Raw genomic sequence first — 16008 nt, 5'->3', positions numbered from 1 at the left:
AGAATCTGCTGAGGGAAAATGTGGTAGGTCTCAGAAATAATAGTTATATTCCATTTCAAGTGTCCTCCTGAATTTGGACTAATTGGCAAATTCTAAGAGAGCTGCCAACGGTTCATGACTGCACTTTGCGGGCAAGCCATTCTGAATTATATTCCTAGGAAAAATGACTAATGATCCTAGGAGTTATAAATTGTAATTTGATCTTAAGGGTGCAGGGTTAGAAGACTTAAATCTCACAAATGACAGTCATTCTCTTCTCCTGCCTGAAGACAACCAGCCACATGAAATACTCTAACCTTGTGGTACCCAGTGCCGTGCACACACTGGAGCCTTCAATATCTGTGTGGTACTTCCAGAGACTATGACAATTTAATTAGTCAGGGTGGAGTCTAAGCCTTGGATGTTTGAAAAAAAATGCCTGGAGGAGTTTAAGGCATAGACAAACTTGGGAACTGTTACCTTAACATAATAGTGGCTGCCCATTCAGAATAACTTCAAGGAGCTTTAAAAAATTCAGATACTGGGTTAGAGAGATGGCTCAGCTGTTAAGGGTTAGGCTCACAACCAAAACATCAAAAATTCAGATATTTGGATCATACCCTACACCAATTAAGTCAGAACATCCTATGAACTATGTCGAGATCTAGCCATTATGCCTTACTCTAAGTGACCCCTTATTGTATTGAACAGTGACTTTTCAAACTGTGCACTGCCCTAGGAGACTCCATATGTGTGTGTGTGTGTGTGTGTGTGTGTGTGTGTATATATGTATGCATATGTATATATGAATATATATTCAAGACAGGAACTCTTCGTGTAGCCTTTGCTGTCCTGGAACTTGCTCTGTAGACCAGTCTGCCCTTGAACTCATAGAGATCCACCTGCCTCTGCCTCCTGAATGCTGAGAATAAAGGCGTGCTCCACCACTGTGAGTTTTCTGAGTTTGAGGCCAGTCTGGTCTACAGAGCAAGTTCCAGGACAACCAGGGCTATAAAGAGAAACCCTGTCTCAAACAACCACAACCACCACCACCACCACCAAATTACCAACTTGGACACCTGACATGTGATGGCAGGGCCCCATAGCAACCTATCATCTGGTGGTATGTGCATGTCAAAGGCCAATGACTCCCTGACTCGGCTTGGTTCCTCACTGTTGAGGAACCCTATTCAAGTGCCTGCCCATCCACCTGTTTGCCCATCTGGGCCTAAAGCTAACCCACTATTTCCTGCTCCCCACCCCGTTCTGTCTTAACCTCATAGTTTAACACTGCAGTTTTGCTCCAAAACATGCCTTGAGCAGCTCCCTCCCAACACGGGCTGGTTCACTGTCTGGTCAATACAGACTTTCTCTGAGCCTAGCTCTAAAACCTCTTGAACTCGTATTCATTCTGTAACCCATACACATACACAGAGATATATCGATATATTTATTGTATGTTGTATAATATGAGACTTAGTGAATAAGACTGGAATAAAAGAACTTGCATTCACCTCACCCAGGCTTCCAAGGTAGGTAGGTTTTGTGACGAATTGTCATTGAAACTGCTAAACCTCATGAATTTAGTCAATAAATTCTGACATTGTGGAATGGCACAAACGTGTTCCTCTACATTTCTAGCGACAGCAAACTAGAAGGATTTTTAAAAGCATCACAGGAGGGCCTTCAAAATGGCTGCCAAACCTGACTACCTGAGTTCAATCCCAGGGCCCACAGGGTGGAAGGAGAGAAGTGACTTCTACAAACTGTCCTCTGACCTCCACATGCAAGGGGCGGCATGAGCACACACATACGCTGGATGTATGCAATACAAGTGGTCAGAACGCGCAGCGAGGCCTGGGGACCCTGTGGCAGCTCAAACTCCAAAACTGACGGAAGAGCAATGGCAGAAGCAGACAGCGGTGCTTCGCGCCTGCAATGCCAGCACTAGAGAAGCTGAGGCAGGAGGATACTAACCAGGGTTACAGAGCAAGACCCGGTCTCAAACCAACCACAAACAGAGAAAGGAGCCACGGCACAACTGGCACTTGACAGTTCAGCAACTTGACCTTTTAAAACGGACCTCTTTCTTTACATTCATTTAGGAATTCAGAGGGCATGCAGGCGGGGCTCAGAGGACAACCAGGTGGGTCCTGGGAATTGAACTCTTTGATTACCTGCCTTGGCAGCAAGCGCCTTTATCTGCTGAGCTATCCTGCCTGCCTTCAGCAAGTTTAAAATGAGATTAATGAGAAGCAGCCAGTTCTAAAAGACGGGAAGTAACTGAGGATAAATCCTTAAAACACCTGTCCTACTTTCAGATGAACGTGACCTCACTTCTCCCACGAGTGGATGAGGGTTAATTTTATGGCTCGTCTACAATTACTAGCAACTGATGGTATGAAACCCCATTTCTCCCATGCTGTCCTTGTTTGTTTTCTACTGCTGAGAGAAAGGCCGTGACCACGTGACTAGAAGTAACTTGGGGAGGAGAGAGTTAATTATAGCTTACAGATGGAGGAAGTCAGGGGAGGCCACAAAGGACTGCTGCTTACTCATTTGCTCTCTGGCTTGCCCACTTTGCTTTCCTATACAACCTAGGACCACCTGCAGGGAGGAGACCACCCGCAGTGGGCTCATCTGCCCACAGTAATCATCAATCAGGAAAATGCCCCACAGACATGCTCACAGGTCAGTCTGATGAATGCAATTCTTCAATTGCGGTTCCCTCTTCCCACATTACTCTACTTTGTGTCAAGCTGACAAACAAAACAAAAAGCTTACCAGCACACCCACCCAAACGACTATGAAAGACATGCAAAAATAAATGCTTCCCAGGGATACAAGGCACTATAAGAAGTCCTGGCTGGGTCTAGTGAGAAAGAGTATCTGCAACCTGTTATGCACTTTTATCCATCACATCAACACCACCTTGGAGACAAAAACCTGAGACAAGGATTCCCACCCCACACATACACACGGGCAAGTTGTATGGGAAACTTTGAAACTAACGGTGCTGAGGCCACACTCAGAATGTATGACACAGAAATTGCTGAAGATGTTACGGTCAAGAGCCTGTTTGAAGAGGTCTTTAGGGGCGAGCGACATAGCTCAGAGGATAACGGTGTTTGCCACCAACACTGATGATCTGAGTTCCATCCCTGGTATCTACACAGTGGAAGGAGAAAATGAACTCCCACAAGTGGTCCTCTGACCCCCACACACATGTACACACATATAAACAAACATACAAACGAATGTAATAAAAGGTCCTTCGGTGTTTTGTGTGCAACCAAGGCTGAGCGTTAGTGGTTCTGTAACTCGAGTGTGTATCAGCATCACCAGGAAGTGATGGTAAAACACAGATCTCTGGATGCCAGCCCCAGAGGAGCTAATTCAGCTGAATGACGTCTAAAACGCTGTGCCTCTAACGGGCTCAAGTCATGCCAAAGCTGCTGGTCCAAAGAACACACTGGGAAAGTGAAGGCCCACCTCTAGAGTACCGGTTCTCAGCCTTGACTGCACATTAGACGTATGGAGGGTACATGTTAAGAATATTAATACGTCATGTCCAAAAGCAGAGGAATTGATAAAGGCTATACAACTGAATGTTTTCAACCATACATAAGAATACTTTATAGTTTGCAGGCAGATGAATGTTAGGCAGATTAAGCCTGTCTCAGAAAGACAAATACCATATTTTCTCTCATCTGTGGTTCATAGATTTGAAATATACATCTATGACCTAAGAGTAGAATCGAAAACTCTAGGTGATCCAAGGGGATGAACGTGAATGGAGTAAGGAGGTTTTGCAGGAAAGAGATGGCCAGCATACAAATATAGTTTTGAATGAAGATGTCCGGATGTAATGGTATCATGTGCACTGCATAAGGACAAACCGTTGTTAAAGAAATCTCTAAGAGCAACAGCCTAGAGAAAAAAAAGAACTGGAACATTAAAACAAAACAAAACAAAAAAACACACTTATGAAATACGACATGTATAGTAAATATGTGTTATGAAAAAGAATTTAAAGGAAGAAAAGAATACTGATCCCTGAGCTTTTCCCCAAAACAATGAATCTGTATGTAGTCCAGACTGGCCTTGAACTCACAGCTACTCTGCTGCATCAGCCTTTCAAGTACTGGGATTACAGGCATGAGCCTCCGAGCCCAGCTCCCTTCTAATGTTTTTAAATGAATATGTACTGTCCTGTGTACTGTGTGCATTTCTGTATACAATGTTGTTTTGACATCTTGATTAACCTTCTGGCTAAAGATTGTGCCCCTTCCCCCAGGGCTAGTCAATTCTTAGAGATAGCAAGGGCTGAGCCCAAAGCTATATGTTAGCCAGCTTCCATCACTGAACCATGATAACCATGATAAACTCAGATAAACAACTTGGAAGTTTGTTTTGGCTCATATTTCTGGACCACAATCATTTAGCCCATTGCTTTAGGGCTGGTAGCAAGTCAAAATATCAGGACAAGGGAACAGAGGGTGGAGAAAAAGCTCATCACCTCATGATAAACAGGAAGGAAAGAGAGGCAAAGGAAAGGAGCAGGATCCCAATATCCCTCTCAATAATCTAACTTCCTTCCACTACATCAGCGGTTCTCAAACTGGGTCTCAATCCCTTTCACAAGGGTCACATATCAGATTTGTAACAGTAGCAAAATCACAGTTATGAAGCAGCAACGGAAATAATTTTTATGGTTGGGGGTCACCACAACATGAGGAACTATAATCAAAGGCTGAAGCATTAGGAAGGTTGAGAACCACTGCACTAGACCCTACCACCTACGAGCTCTATTACCTCCCAATGGTGCCACAAGCTAAGAACAAGCTTTTGACACGTGGGCCTTCAGGAACGTTCCCAGATCTAAACAACAACTCTGGAGAATAAAACAACCATTTTAGATCATACTTCCTGGAACTGCCATGAATATCCAGAAAGGCAATATTCTTCTACCTTTAGTATCCCAGGGCCAGGTAGCAGCCAACTAGAGATGACCCCTATAGCTCAAAGCCTGCCAAAACTGCTCAAAGGAGTCAATCATAAACTGTTGTCCTTTCCCTGCCTTTCTTGAGGAAAACCCAATAAAGAACACTGCCCAAACCTTTCCCTTACATCTGCCTTCTGCCTCCCGATTATTCTGGTGTCTTCCCTATATGGACTGTGGCATATCTCCTATTCTAACACTGTGAATGTATAATATGTTGTGCTCTGGAACTTCCATGTCTCTTCTTGGTGCTGCACATGAGTATCTCCAAAAACAATGCACAGCATTCGCGGGGAGTAGTGGCACACATCCATAATATAATTTAATATAATTTGAGGGGTAAAGATCAGCCTTAGCTACATAAGGAGTTTGAGGCCAGCCTGGGCTAAGTGAAACCTTGATTCAAAACACCAACAAAAACTAGTTGGAAGTGTACCTCTATTGATAGAGTGTTTGCTTAGCACAGGCAAAGTCCTGGGTTCAATTCTCCAGCATGACATAAAAATTGCATATGGGGGGCTGGAGAGATGGCTCAGAGGTTAAGAGCACTGACTGCTCTTCCAGAGGTCCTGAGTTCAATTCCCAGCAACCACATGGTGGCTCACAGCCGTCTGTAATTAGATCTGGTGTCCTCTTCTGGCCTGCAGTCATACATGCTGTATACATAATAAATAAATAAATCTTTAAAAAAATTGCATATGGTTGTACACATGTGTAATTGAAGCAAAACTCAGGAGATAGAGGCAAGATGATCAGAAGCTCAAGGTCATTCTTGGTTGCATTGTGTGTTGGAGGACAACCTGGAATACATGACATCCTGTGGTGGTTTGAATGATAATGCCCCCCATAGGCTCATATATTTGCATGCTTAGTCCCCAGTTGATAAACTGTTTGGAAGGATTAAGAGGTGCAGCCTTCAGGACCCAGAGGCTGGACAGCCCGGAGACCTAAGGTAGAACCAAAGATGACTGGGAAAAAAAAAATCAATGAAATGGCATCTAATGATATTCTGCTGTACTTGCCTAGCTCAATTATCATCAGAGAGGCTTCACCCAGCAACTGACGGAAACACATGCAGAGACATATCACCAAACATTAGGCAGACCTTGGAAAATCCTATGGGAGAGGGGAAGGAAGGACAACTCCAGAATTGAAAGGTTCAAGGACTAGAGATGAGTGAATATAGTTAGTTCCAATATCTACTTTATTATAGTACATAGTGGATTACTATAGACTTCTGGCACTGTCTTCACCCATAATACTCAGCACAATCATAAGTATTCAAGCCCTACTTTGAGAATTTCTTAACCCCTCTGGGTATCTCTACTGAACAATTCTTCTACAGGTAAAAGATAAATGGTATTATTACTCCTAGAGATAACCATATTTTCCTTTTTAAAAAAAATTTAAATTATGTGTATTTACATGTGGGGGAGTGTGGGTTTATACATGTGAGTGCAGTGTCCATGGAGATCCAAAGAGGGCACTGGATCCCCTGAACCTACAGCTACAGGCAGTTCTGAGCAGTCTGACATGGATACTAGGAATCAAACTCAAGCCTTCTGGAGAGCAGCATGTGCTTGTGAATACTGAGCCATTTCTCCTGCCCTGGACATAACTACATTGTCAAAGGATATTCTAGGGTTGGGGATTTAGAGTGCTTGCCTAGCAAGCCCAAGGCCCTGGGTTCGATCCTCAGCTCAAAAAAAAAAAAAAATCAAAGGACATTCTCGAAGTGTCAAAGTCTAGAAACCCCAACTATCCTATAATCACTACACAACTTTGTCTATTTTGTGTGTGTATAATGTGTGTGGGGTGTGTGTGTGTGTGTGTGTGTGTGTGTGTGTGTGTGTGTGTCTATGATTACACTTGTGGAGGCCAGAGGTTGATATCATGTTCCAACTCCCTTTTTGGAGACAGGGTCTCTCACGGAACCTGGAGTACACTTATTAGCTAGATTGGCTGGTCAGGAAAGCTCCCAGGATCCCCGCCTCCACTTCCCAGCCCTGCAAGAGCAGCCGTGTGCCACTATGACCTGTTATTTGTATGTGAATGCTGGAGTTGCAAACTCAGGCACTTGTACATGTGCAATAAGCACTTTATCCACTTAGCAATCTCCCTAGGCCCTGATTTTGCTTTGTAAAAAGTCCAAGGAGTTAGGGGCATTCAAAGCTAGGCAAATATGGGTAATCCCAAAGGAATACGACAAGCTATAGTTCAATCTGCCTCAGAGGAGGCGGCCAGCTATGTTCTTCTTGCTCAGAACACAAAGACTGCTTCCCCTGATGATACATCCTTGGGCTCCAATGCAGCAACATGCCAAACCTGGACGTCTCTGAAACGTCATCCTTACAAGCCTGCAGTCTCCTAGTCTTCTCGAGTGAAGAGGAGTACCAGCTCACAGTGTGGGGTGTGGGGAAACAAATCCACAGGTACAGCTTGTCTCAGGACAAAAGGTTCACCGAGGAGCTTCTTAGCAGAGTTTGGAGGACAGCATAGCCTGCAGAAATAGACCATAACATCAGCTCACAAAAACAAAGAGAGGAAACTACCAGAACTCAGCTGCTTACAATTGAAGTCCTTCCTCTGTAGTCACACAGGCCGGCCCAGGGGTCTCTCATCTCCACTGCTCATTATTTTCATGTAACTGTTTTGCTTATCCATCTTCCTCACTGGAGTACAAAGGTTCAACTTACAGTGAGGTTATGGCCCAACACAAGCATCATAAGCCATAAACATTAAATCATAATGTATCTAAAGGACTGCAAACATGCTTTCGTTGACAAGGCTTCTGAGTTCAATGCCCAGAATCCATGTCAGAATGTAAAGTGTGTTGGCATATGCTTGTTGTAATCCAGTTCTAGGGATGCAAAACCAGGCAGATCCCTGGGGCTCAGTGGCAGCCAACCTAGCCTACCAGGTGAAATCCAGGCTAGTGAGAGACTCTGTCTCAAAACACAAGGCAGATGGTTCCTAAGAAACAACACCTTTAGGTTGTCCTTCGGCACATGCACACATGTGCTGCACACACGCATGCACATAAAAATGTATCCAATTAGCTAGAGATAAATCTCAGTCTCTGATTTAGAGCACATGATTAGCATGTACAAATTTCTGGATTTGAACCCAGTGCATGTGCATACACGTATACACATACCAGATATATAATTTATATATCTGTAATATATAGTATCAAACATCACAGCTTACATTCACAAAACCCTAAGACATGTACCCACCATTAAACTCTTCTAAAAAGGTTGTATCAATTTATACCCATTCTTTTATACTTTTGCACTCAGACTTTTTCTACCATATGTACATAGTATCTTATAGATTTAAACTGTCTTGCCTTTTTGAGGCCATGTTTAGAAATTTTCTCAGTGTGCTAGCTTAATTCTAGGTTTCATTTTAACCACTGCATTTTAAAATTCATTGTTATTAAATATAATGTATAATATAATGAATTCTTTCATCTGAGTCAAAATGAAATAGCATTAAAAGGTACACAAGGTAATTAATTTACTTTCCCATCTCTCATATGTCCCCAGTTCTTTCTTTCTAAAATACTTTTTAGATTTATTTAATGTTTATGTGTATGAGTGCTTTGCCTGTATGTATGTATGCGCACCACATGCATGCCTGGTGCCCGAGGAAGTCAGAAGAGGGCATCGGGTCCCCAGAAATTGGAGTTGCCCATGGTTACGAACCAGCATGTGGGTACTGGAAACCAAAGCCAAGTCTGTAAGAGCATCACGTACTCTCAACCCTTTAGCCAGCTCTACAGCCCTCTCCCCAGCTCTTTCTAGACAGAGAAAATTGTTACTGGGCTCTGTTTCTGAAGGGGGTCCTTCTGTTAAGTAATTTTCAAAGGTAACATACAAAGTGGTATTTTTATACAGATATATCATATATCATTTACTTTCCTCCTCCTCTACCCTACCCTGTGCTTCCTGCCTCTCTGACTGAGTTCCTTCCTTCCCCCAGGGACTCCCCTCTTCTGCTTATCACAGTCCCTTAAGATTGCCTTGCTGTTTTATGACCTAGACAGAAACACACACATTTGTGCACAAATATTTATAATGCAGGTTCCATGTACAAGAGCAAACATTTGGCATTTGTCTTCCTAAGATTGGCTTATTTCGCTTATCAGAATGATGTCCAGTTCATCAAATTTCCTGCAAATATGACTTCATTTTTCAAGATTGACTTTTTCATCATGTATGTAAGCATGCATGCGCATGCGCATGCGCATGTGAAGGGTTGTCCATGGAAGCCAGAGGTGCTGGATGCTAGTGGAGCCTGAATCACAGGGTGCAGTGATGAGACTCAGTTCCTCTGCAAAAGCAGTACATTCTTGTTAAGTGCAGAGCCACCTCTCTAGCTCAGTTTCATTTTTCTTGTTATCAGTGTCTCATATAACTGACCAGGGGCTCTCTATGAAAATAGAAGCAAACAAAATACATGCCCTTCTCATCCTTTAAAGTAATCTATTATATGGACAATTCTATAGCTTACTAGTTCTACTTAGTTACAACATTATCTTAGAACTTAAATCAAAAGCCACAATGCATTGATCCACGCATTGTAGTGCACACCTTTAATCCCAGCACTCGGAGGCAGAGGCAGGAAGATCTCTGTGAGTTCAAGGCCAGCCTAGTCTACAGAGTGAGTTCCAGGACAGCCAGGACTGCTACACAGAGAGACCATGTCTCTAAAAGACAGAAGGGGAAGGAGGAAGAGGAGGGGAAGGGAGAGGAGGAAGAGGAGGAATGGAAGGAGGAGGAATTGAGGATGTAGCTTAGCAGCCGTAGAATATTCTAATTCACTGGCTTGTATGAGGTCCTGCATTTGATGTCTAGCAATATTCATGAACACAAACAGAGACATACACACAGGAAGCAAAGAGAGAACAAGCAGAAAGGGAGGAATGTTTTTCAATTCATATACTTGACAAGGGACTTCTATCAGACACACAGAAGAATTCTAAAAATTCAACAGTAAAAAGTCAACCCAGTTAAAGACTATCGAGGACTATGGGGGGTCCAGCCCCTCAATAGTCCCCTCTCAGGGTCCGCGGAAGGCTCTATCAACCAGCTGAGGATCTATTCTTTAGGGTCGGTAAATCAGTCTACGCACGCCGAGTTCGTTGGTCCATTCGCTTTAATTCCTCTGGCATAACATCCTTTATACACAGCTTTAGTTCTGTTCTCATGTCTAGCTCCTTTCTTGCCTGATTTTTCTATATTTATCTACTGTCCCCTCTAAGTTCTACCTTAATTCCTTCATCTAGTTCTGTCCCTTCTAGGTTCTCATCTATCTAGTTCTTTCCCCTATCAGCTCCTCTCCCGTCTCCTTCTCTCTCATCTGGCTCTTCTTCATCTTGTTCTTCCCCATCTGGCTCTTCCTCATCTTCTATCTCTTTCCTCTAGTCCTCTCTTTTAGCTCTTTAATCTAGTTCTTCCCCATCTCAGTTCGTTCCTCTCAAGTTCTTACCCATCTAGTTCTTCCATTCTCTTCTCTCTTCTCTGTCCTCTCCTGCCCTGGGAATTCTGGTATATATATACTTACAAGCAGTATTTCCTTAGCAGTGCAAAGCCAGGCTTCCAGGGTCAAATGGAGGGGTGATAAGAATAGGCTTAATTGACACATCCGCCAGGCCTTCTCAACCAGGTAAACTGGATGCTTAAGTCTGTTCTTAGAGAGTACAGAGGTATCTCTGATAAGGTACTTTCCTCCATCCGGTGATGGGCCTGGCCGGATGCTACCAATAATGATAATTACAGGGAGACTTGAACTGGGAGCTCTGGCTGAGCATAGCTGTTAGCACAGAAGGTTATCTAAAAATTCCTAGAAGTGGTTAGGTAAGTAGTTAGAGGTCTATAAAGTTAGTAAGGCTGTAAGAAAGGAGGGGTCTGAGCTAAATTGTATAAAGCTATTACTTAATGTCTACCTGACCTAGGCGGTGTCCCCTTGTGGAATTTACCTTAAGTCAGGAGACTCGCCTGTGGGTTGTTATCGTTGTTAGTCCACCTGGGACTAACAATGGGCGCCCACCTGGGTGGTGTTTCCTGTAGTCCTTGAAAGTGGCCAAGGGAGATATTTGATTCCAGAGAAAGCCTTTCCCTGAGGCTGTTCTCCAAATTACCTGGAATGTGTATGTCCAGAGAGTGCTCAGTCTACACTGTTAGTCCTTCTTAGGGGAAAGTCAATTGGGAAAGCTATGAAGGCACACATGATTTTCATAACAGAATACAGCTGATATATAACAAGCCAAGTAACATCAAAAACTCCTTGGGATTTGGCTTCCTCTGGAGGAATTCCATGATCCCTCCAGGTAGTGACTTTGCCATAACCAGCTGAGTTCTTATGATATATTCCTGCGGCCCGCAACAAAAGACGGCCATAAGATCCGAATCTTGTTACCTTGTAAATATCTAGAGATTTACAACTGACTAACAGGAAAGCAACTCCACTGGTAGAGTGCTAGTCAGGCATGCACAAAGCCTGAGTCCTTCCTCAGCACTTCATAACCAGATGCGGTGGCGCATGCCAGTGATTCCAGCACTCGGGAGATGAAGACAGACCACAAACTCAAGGTCAATCTGGGCCAGCTTTATACATGAGATGCTGTCTCCAAAGAAAAATTCAAAAAGATATATTAAAAAAAAAACAAAAAACACTTGGCCGAGAGGTGGTGGCACATGCCTTTAATCCCAGCACTTAGGGGGCAGAAGCAGGCCTGGTCTACAGAGTGAGGTCCAGGACAGGCCCGGTTATAGGGAGAAACACTGTCTCAGAAAAACAAAAACAAACAAAAAACACTTAACAATCTTTAGCCACTGGGGAAATGAAAACAAAAACCACAGTGATATACTACTTTCCATGAACTGGCATTTTAAGAAAAAAAAAAAGGCATCAACCAGATCTTAGGCTATACCTCACTGGAAGAATACCTGACTAGCACGAAAGTGGTCCTGGCTTCATTGCCAGTGCCGCAAAATAGATTTTTTTTTTAAAGCCAATAACAAGACTTGGTGAAGATACAGAAGAAACAGAGAAAGTGGAATGCTCATATACTACTGTTGGTACAATAGGGCAGCTGTTTGGAAAACCAACTGAGGTTCCTCAAAAGGTTAAACTAGTTACCATATGGCCCAGCAATTCCCCTCCTAGGTCTCTCTCAAAGAGAAATGGAAGAAAAACTGGCACATGAATATTCATTGCAACATTATTTATAAAAGCCATCAACCCATGAGCAGATAAGTGAGAGACAATATATACATACAATATTATTCCCTTTGAAGGCCAAAAAGAAAACGAAGGACCAATAAATGTTTAAACACAGATGAACATCACATACATTATGCTAAGTGAAAGAAGATGCAAAGAACCACAGAATATATGACACAATTCAATTCAATGAGTTCAATGAGATATGCCAGGTAAATCTATAGATAGAAGACACGTTACAGGTTGCCTAGGGTCAGAAAGGAGGGGTGGAGCTAGGCAGGGATGCTAAAAGGTACAGTGTTTTTTCAGAAGACAAAAATATTCTGGATTTAGGTGGTGATGATGGCTGAAAACCAGCCAACCAAAACTTACTGAACTTATATACTTAAAGAAAACATAGCCAGGAAGTGGTGGCGCACGCCTTTAATCCCAGCACTCAGGATGCAAAAACAGGTGGATCTCTGTGAGTTCGAGGACAGTCAGGGCTGTTATATAGAGAAACACTGTCTCGGAAAAGACGAGAGATTCATTTTGGTTTATGTACATGGGTATTTTGCCTGCATGTATGAATATCAGAGGGGATGAAGGACACCAGGAGAACAAGGCCCTCTGAATCAACTAAGCAAGGTGCATGTGAGCTCACAGAGACTGAAAAGGCAAGCACGGGGCCTACGTGGGTCTGCACCAGGTCCTTTGAGTATATATTATAGCTATTAGCTTACTATTTTTTATGGAGCTCTTCACTGTGAGATCGAATGGGTGTCTGAGTCCTGCACCTGCTTTTGAGACTTTTCCTCCCATTGGGTTGCCACGTCTAACTTTGATAACAGTTTTTGCTTCATCCTTTTTTATTTTACTTTGCCATGTTTTGTCGTTATCGCTTATAAGTCTGCTCTTTTCTAATGAGACAGGAAGGAAGTGAATCTGGATAGGAGGGGAGGAAGGGAGGAACTGGGAGGAGGAGAGGGAGGGGAAACTATAATCAGGACATACTGTATGAGAAAAGAATCTATTTTAAATTTAAAAAGAGATTTGTTTCAGTTTATGTGTATGGATGCTATGTCTGTGCATCATGTGTGCAGTACCCACATAGGCCAGAAGAGGGTGACTGATCCTCTGGAATTGGACTTCAAGAAGGGTTGTGACATGTCATAATTTATATATTTTTAATTATTTAGTTTCTTTAAGCACATTCTAACGGGCTAACTTTGGAAAATTAGGAAGTTTTCATTTTAGGAAAAAATGGCAATAATTTTAATGATTTAATGGTAAAATATATGTAACACAAATTTTAACTACTTTTAAATCTATTTTATTTTATTTTTTGAAGACGTGGTCTCATTAGGTAGTCCTGATTGTCCTAGAATTCAGTATGCAAACCAGGCTGGCCTCAAACTCACAGACTGTCACTGACTCACAGGTTCTGAGATTAAAGGCGTGTGCCACCACTGTACCAACAATTACAGAAGGCTGTGAGCTGCCATGCAAGTACTGGGACCAAACCTGGGTCCCCTGCAAGAGCAACAAATGCTCTTAACCACTGAACTATTTCTACAGCCCCACGAAGTATACTTTTTTAAGATTTATTTATTTATTATGTACACCATGTTCTGCCTGCATGTATGCCTGCAGTCCAGAGAGGGCACCAGATGTCATTACAGATGTTTGTGAGCTGCCATGTGGTTGCTGGGAATTGAACTCAGGACCTCTGGAAGAGCAGCCATTTCTCCAGCTCCTGAAGTATATTTTTTAATTGGTAAAATTGTATGAATTACAAAGAAGATCTCCATAAAGCTGCTGAAAACGAACATGTTGTCAAGATTTTCCATTATCAGTATATTATATTTTTCTACATAGTGGTGTATAGTCTTCTCTCATATAGATAGATCATAATTTATCTAGTTCTCTTCTGATGACTTTTGGAATATTTTCTCTTTTGATGTTAAAATATTCTAGTCACCAATTTTATGTCATTTTATATTTGGAAGTGACCTGCAGGATAAAAATCTGTGGAATGGGAGCTGAAGAGATGGCACAGTGATTAAGAAAACTGGCTGCTCTTCCAGAGGACCCAGGTCCAATTCCCAGCACCTACTGTGCAGCTCACAACCGTCTCTAACTCCAGTTCTAGATCTGATGCCCTTTTCTGCCCCCTGTGAGATCAATGCAAGTCGTGTAGACATACATGCAGGGAAAACACTCATACACACAAAATAAAATGAAATATTTTTTTAATTGAGGCATGTAATTCTGGGTCATCAAGTATGCACATATTTAAAATTGTAATCTGCATTGCCAATTTTACTTCCAAAGGGATGATACCGACTTGTACTGATTAGTGCTCAATTTATAGCAGCAACATTTTCTATTTCTAATGTCCCCATAATGTCAACAGTGCATATCAAACTCTTGTATTTTTCAGTTTGGAATGCTAAAAGTGTTTCTGTAGGGATGTGGCCCCTGGTAGGTTGCCAGTGGACAGCACCGCCCCATGAGTACACAGGCAGTGTTAATTGGACGCAGTGGGTTATTTAAAAAAAGAGAACATGGGTCTAGAAGGAGCTGGTGTAGGGTAACAGGTTGGATATGATCAAAATGTGCTGTGTGTATCTATGAAATTCTCAAATGTTTTATATGTATTGTATAAATTCATGTGTATTTATGTGTATGCACACACACATATATACACACACAGAGAGAGAGAGAGAGAGAGAGAGAGAGAGAGAGAGAGAGAGAGAGAGAGAGAGAGAGAGAGAGAGAGGTGTATCTCAATGTACTTTGTTACAGGTTTTAGACAGGCTGTTTCTATGTAGCTCAAATTGCTCTCATACTCATAATCCTACTGCCTCATTATCCTGAGTGCTGGATTACAGGCATGTACCACCAAGCCTAATTTCAATATACTTTCAACTCTCATTTCCATTCTCTCTGTTTCTCCTGACATAGTCTTTCTATGTAACCCTGGCTGTCCTGGAACTCATTCTGTAGACCAGGCTGGCTGAGTACTAAGAGCCCTCTGAGTGCTGGGATGAAAGCATCCAGCTTATATTTCTATTTTCATGGGGGAGGCAGCAGCATCTCATAACGCATGAACACATTTATAATACTTCCTTTGCATATGCTCTGTTAGTTTTGCAACTGTGCAGTTTTCCTGTTTCTTATTGACCTCTAGGGCTTGATTACAGACTGAGAAAAGGTTCTGTAATATTTACTGAAAATGGTTTCCATAAGTGAAATTGCTTATGGTACTTTTTGTTATGTAAAAGTTTCAGATTTTTCTCCATACTTTTATTGAAACATTATTCAATACCATATAGTACACCCATTTATACAGCTCAATGGTTGTTAGTATATTCAGAGCATGCACTTACCACTATCAGCAATTTGGGGACATTTTCATTAGCCCAGTAAGACCCCATGTACCACTTAACAGCCATATCTCTTATTTGACTCCCAAACACAGTAGCTCTAGGTAGCCACAAACCTTTCTGTTTCTATAGACTTGTCTATTCTGGGCATTTTCTATAAAAAGAATCATTTAATGTATATATATATATATATATATATTAATATATATTATGGTTTATATTTGTGTGTGAGGGTACACTTGCTCAAAAAGGCACATGTGGAAGTCAGGGTTGATGTTCAGATCTCTTCCTCAACCACTCTCCATCTTAATTTTTGAGACAGGGTCTCACTCAACCTAGAGCTCATCAGTTGGCTAGGTGGCTGGCCTGGGATCCACCTGTCTCTGCCTCCCAGCATTGAGGTGGGGTTACAGATGTATGTTGCTA

The 16008-nt window shown here is 42.3% G+C and overlaps 1 protein-coding gene across 14 annotated transcripts in view; it reads right to left on the bottom strand.

Annotated features, from left to right (window-relative positions):
- Positions 1–16008, bottom strand: part of Trmt2b (tRNA methyltransferase 2B) — a 93459-nt gene that overhangs the window by 37795 nt on the left and 39656 nt on the right. For 12 of the 14 annotated variants that reach the window (XM_042268851.2, XM_076562207.1, XM_042268853.2 and 9 more), the window contains one exon: positions 7307–7481. In XM_042268851.2, coding sequence (XP_042124785.1) covers positions 7349–7481 — 133 coding nt within the window. In that variant the 3' untranslated portion in view covers positions 7307–7348. Of the gene's footprint in view, positions 1–6167; positions 7482–16008 lie in introns of those variants that run through there. The other 2 variants (XM_042268855.2, XM_076562200.1) reach the window with 2 other exon arrangements.

The sequence above is a fragment of the Peromyscus maniculatus genome, chromosome X (genome assembly GCF_049852395.1).
Source record: "Peromyscus maniculatus bairdii isolate BWxNUB_F1_BW_parent chromosome X, HU_Pman_BW_mat_3.1, whole genome shotgun sequence".
Taxonomy (NCBI): domain Eukaryota; kingdom Metazoa; phylum Chordata; class Mammalia; order Rodentia; family Cricetidae; genus Peromyscus; species Peromyscus maniculatus.
This window is presented reverse-complemented; position numbering and strand designations above follow the sequence as displayed.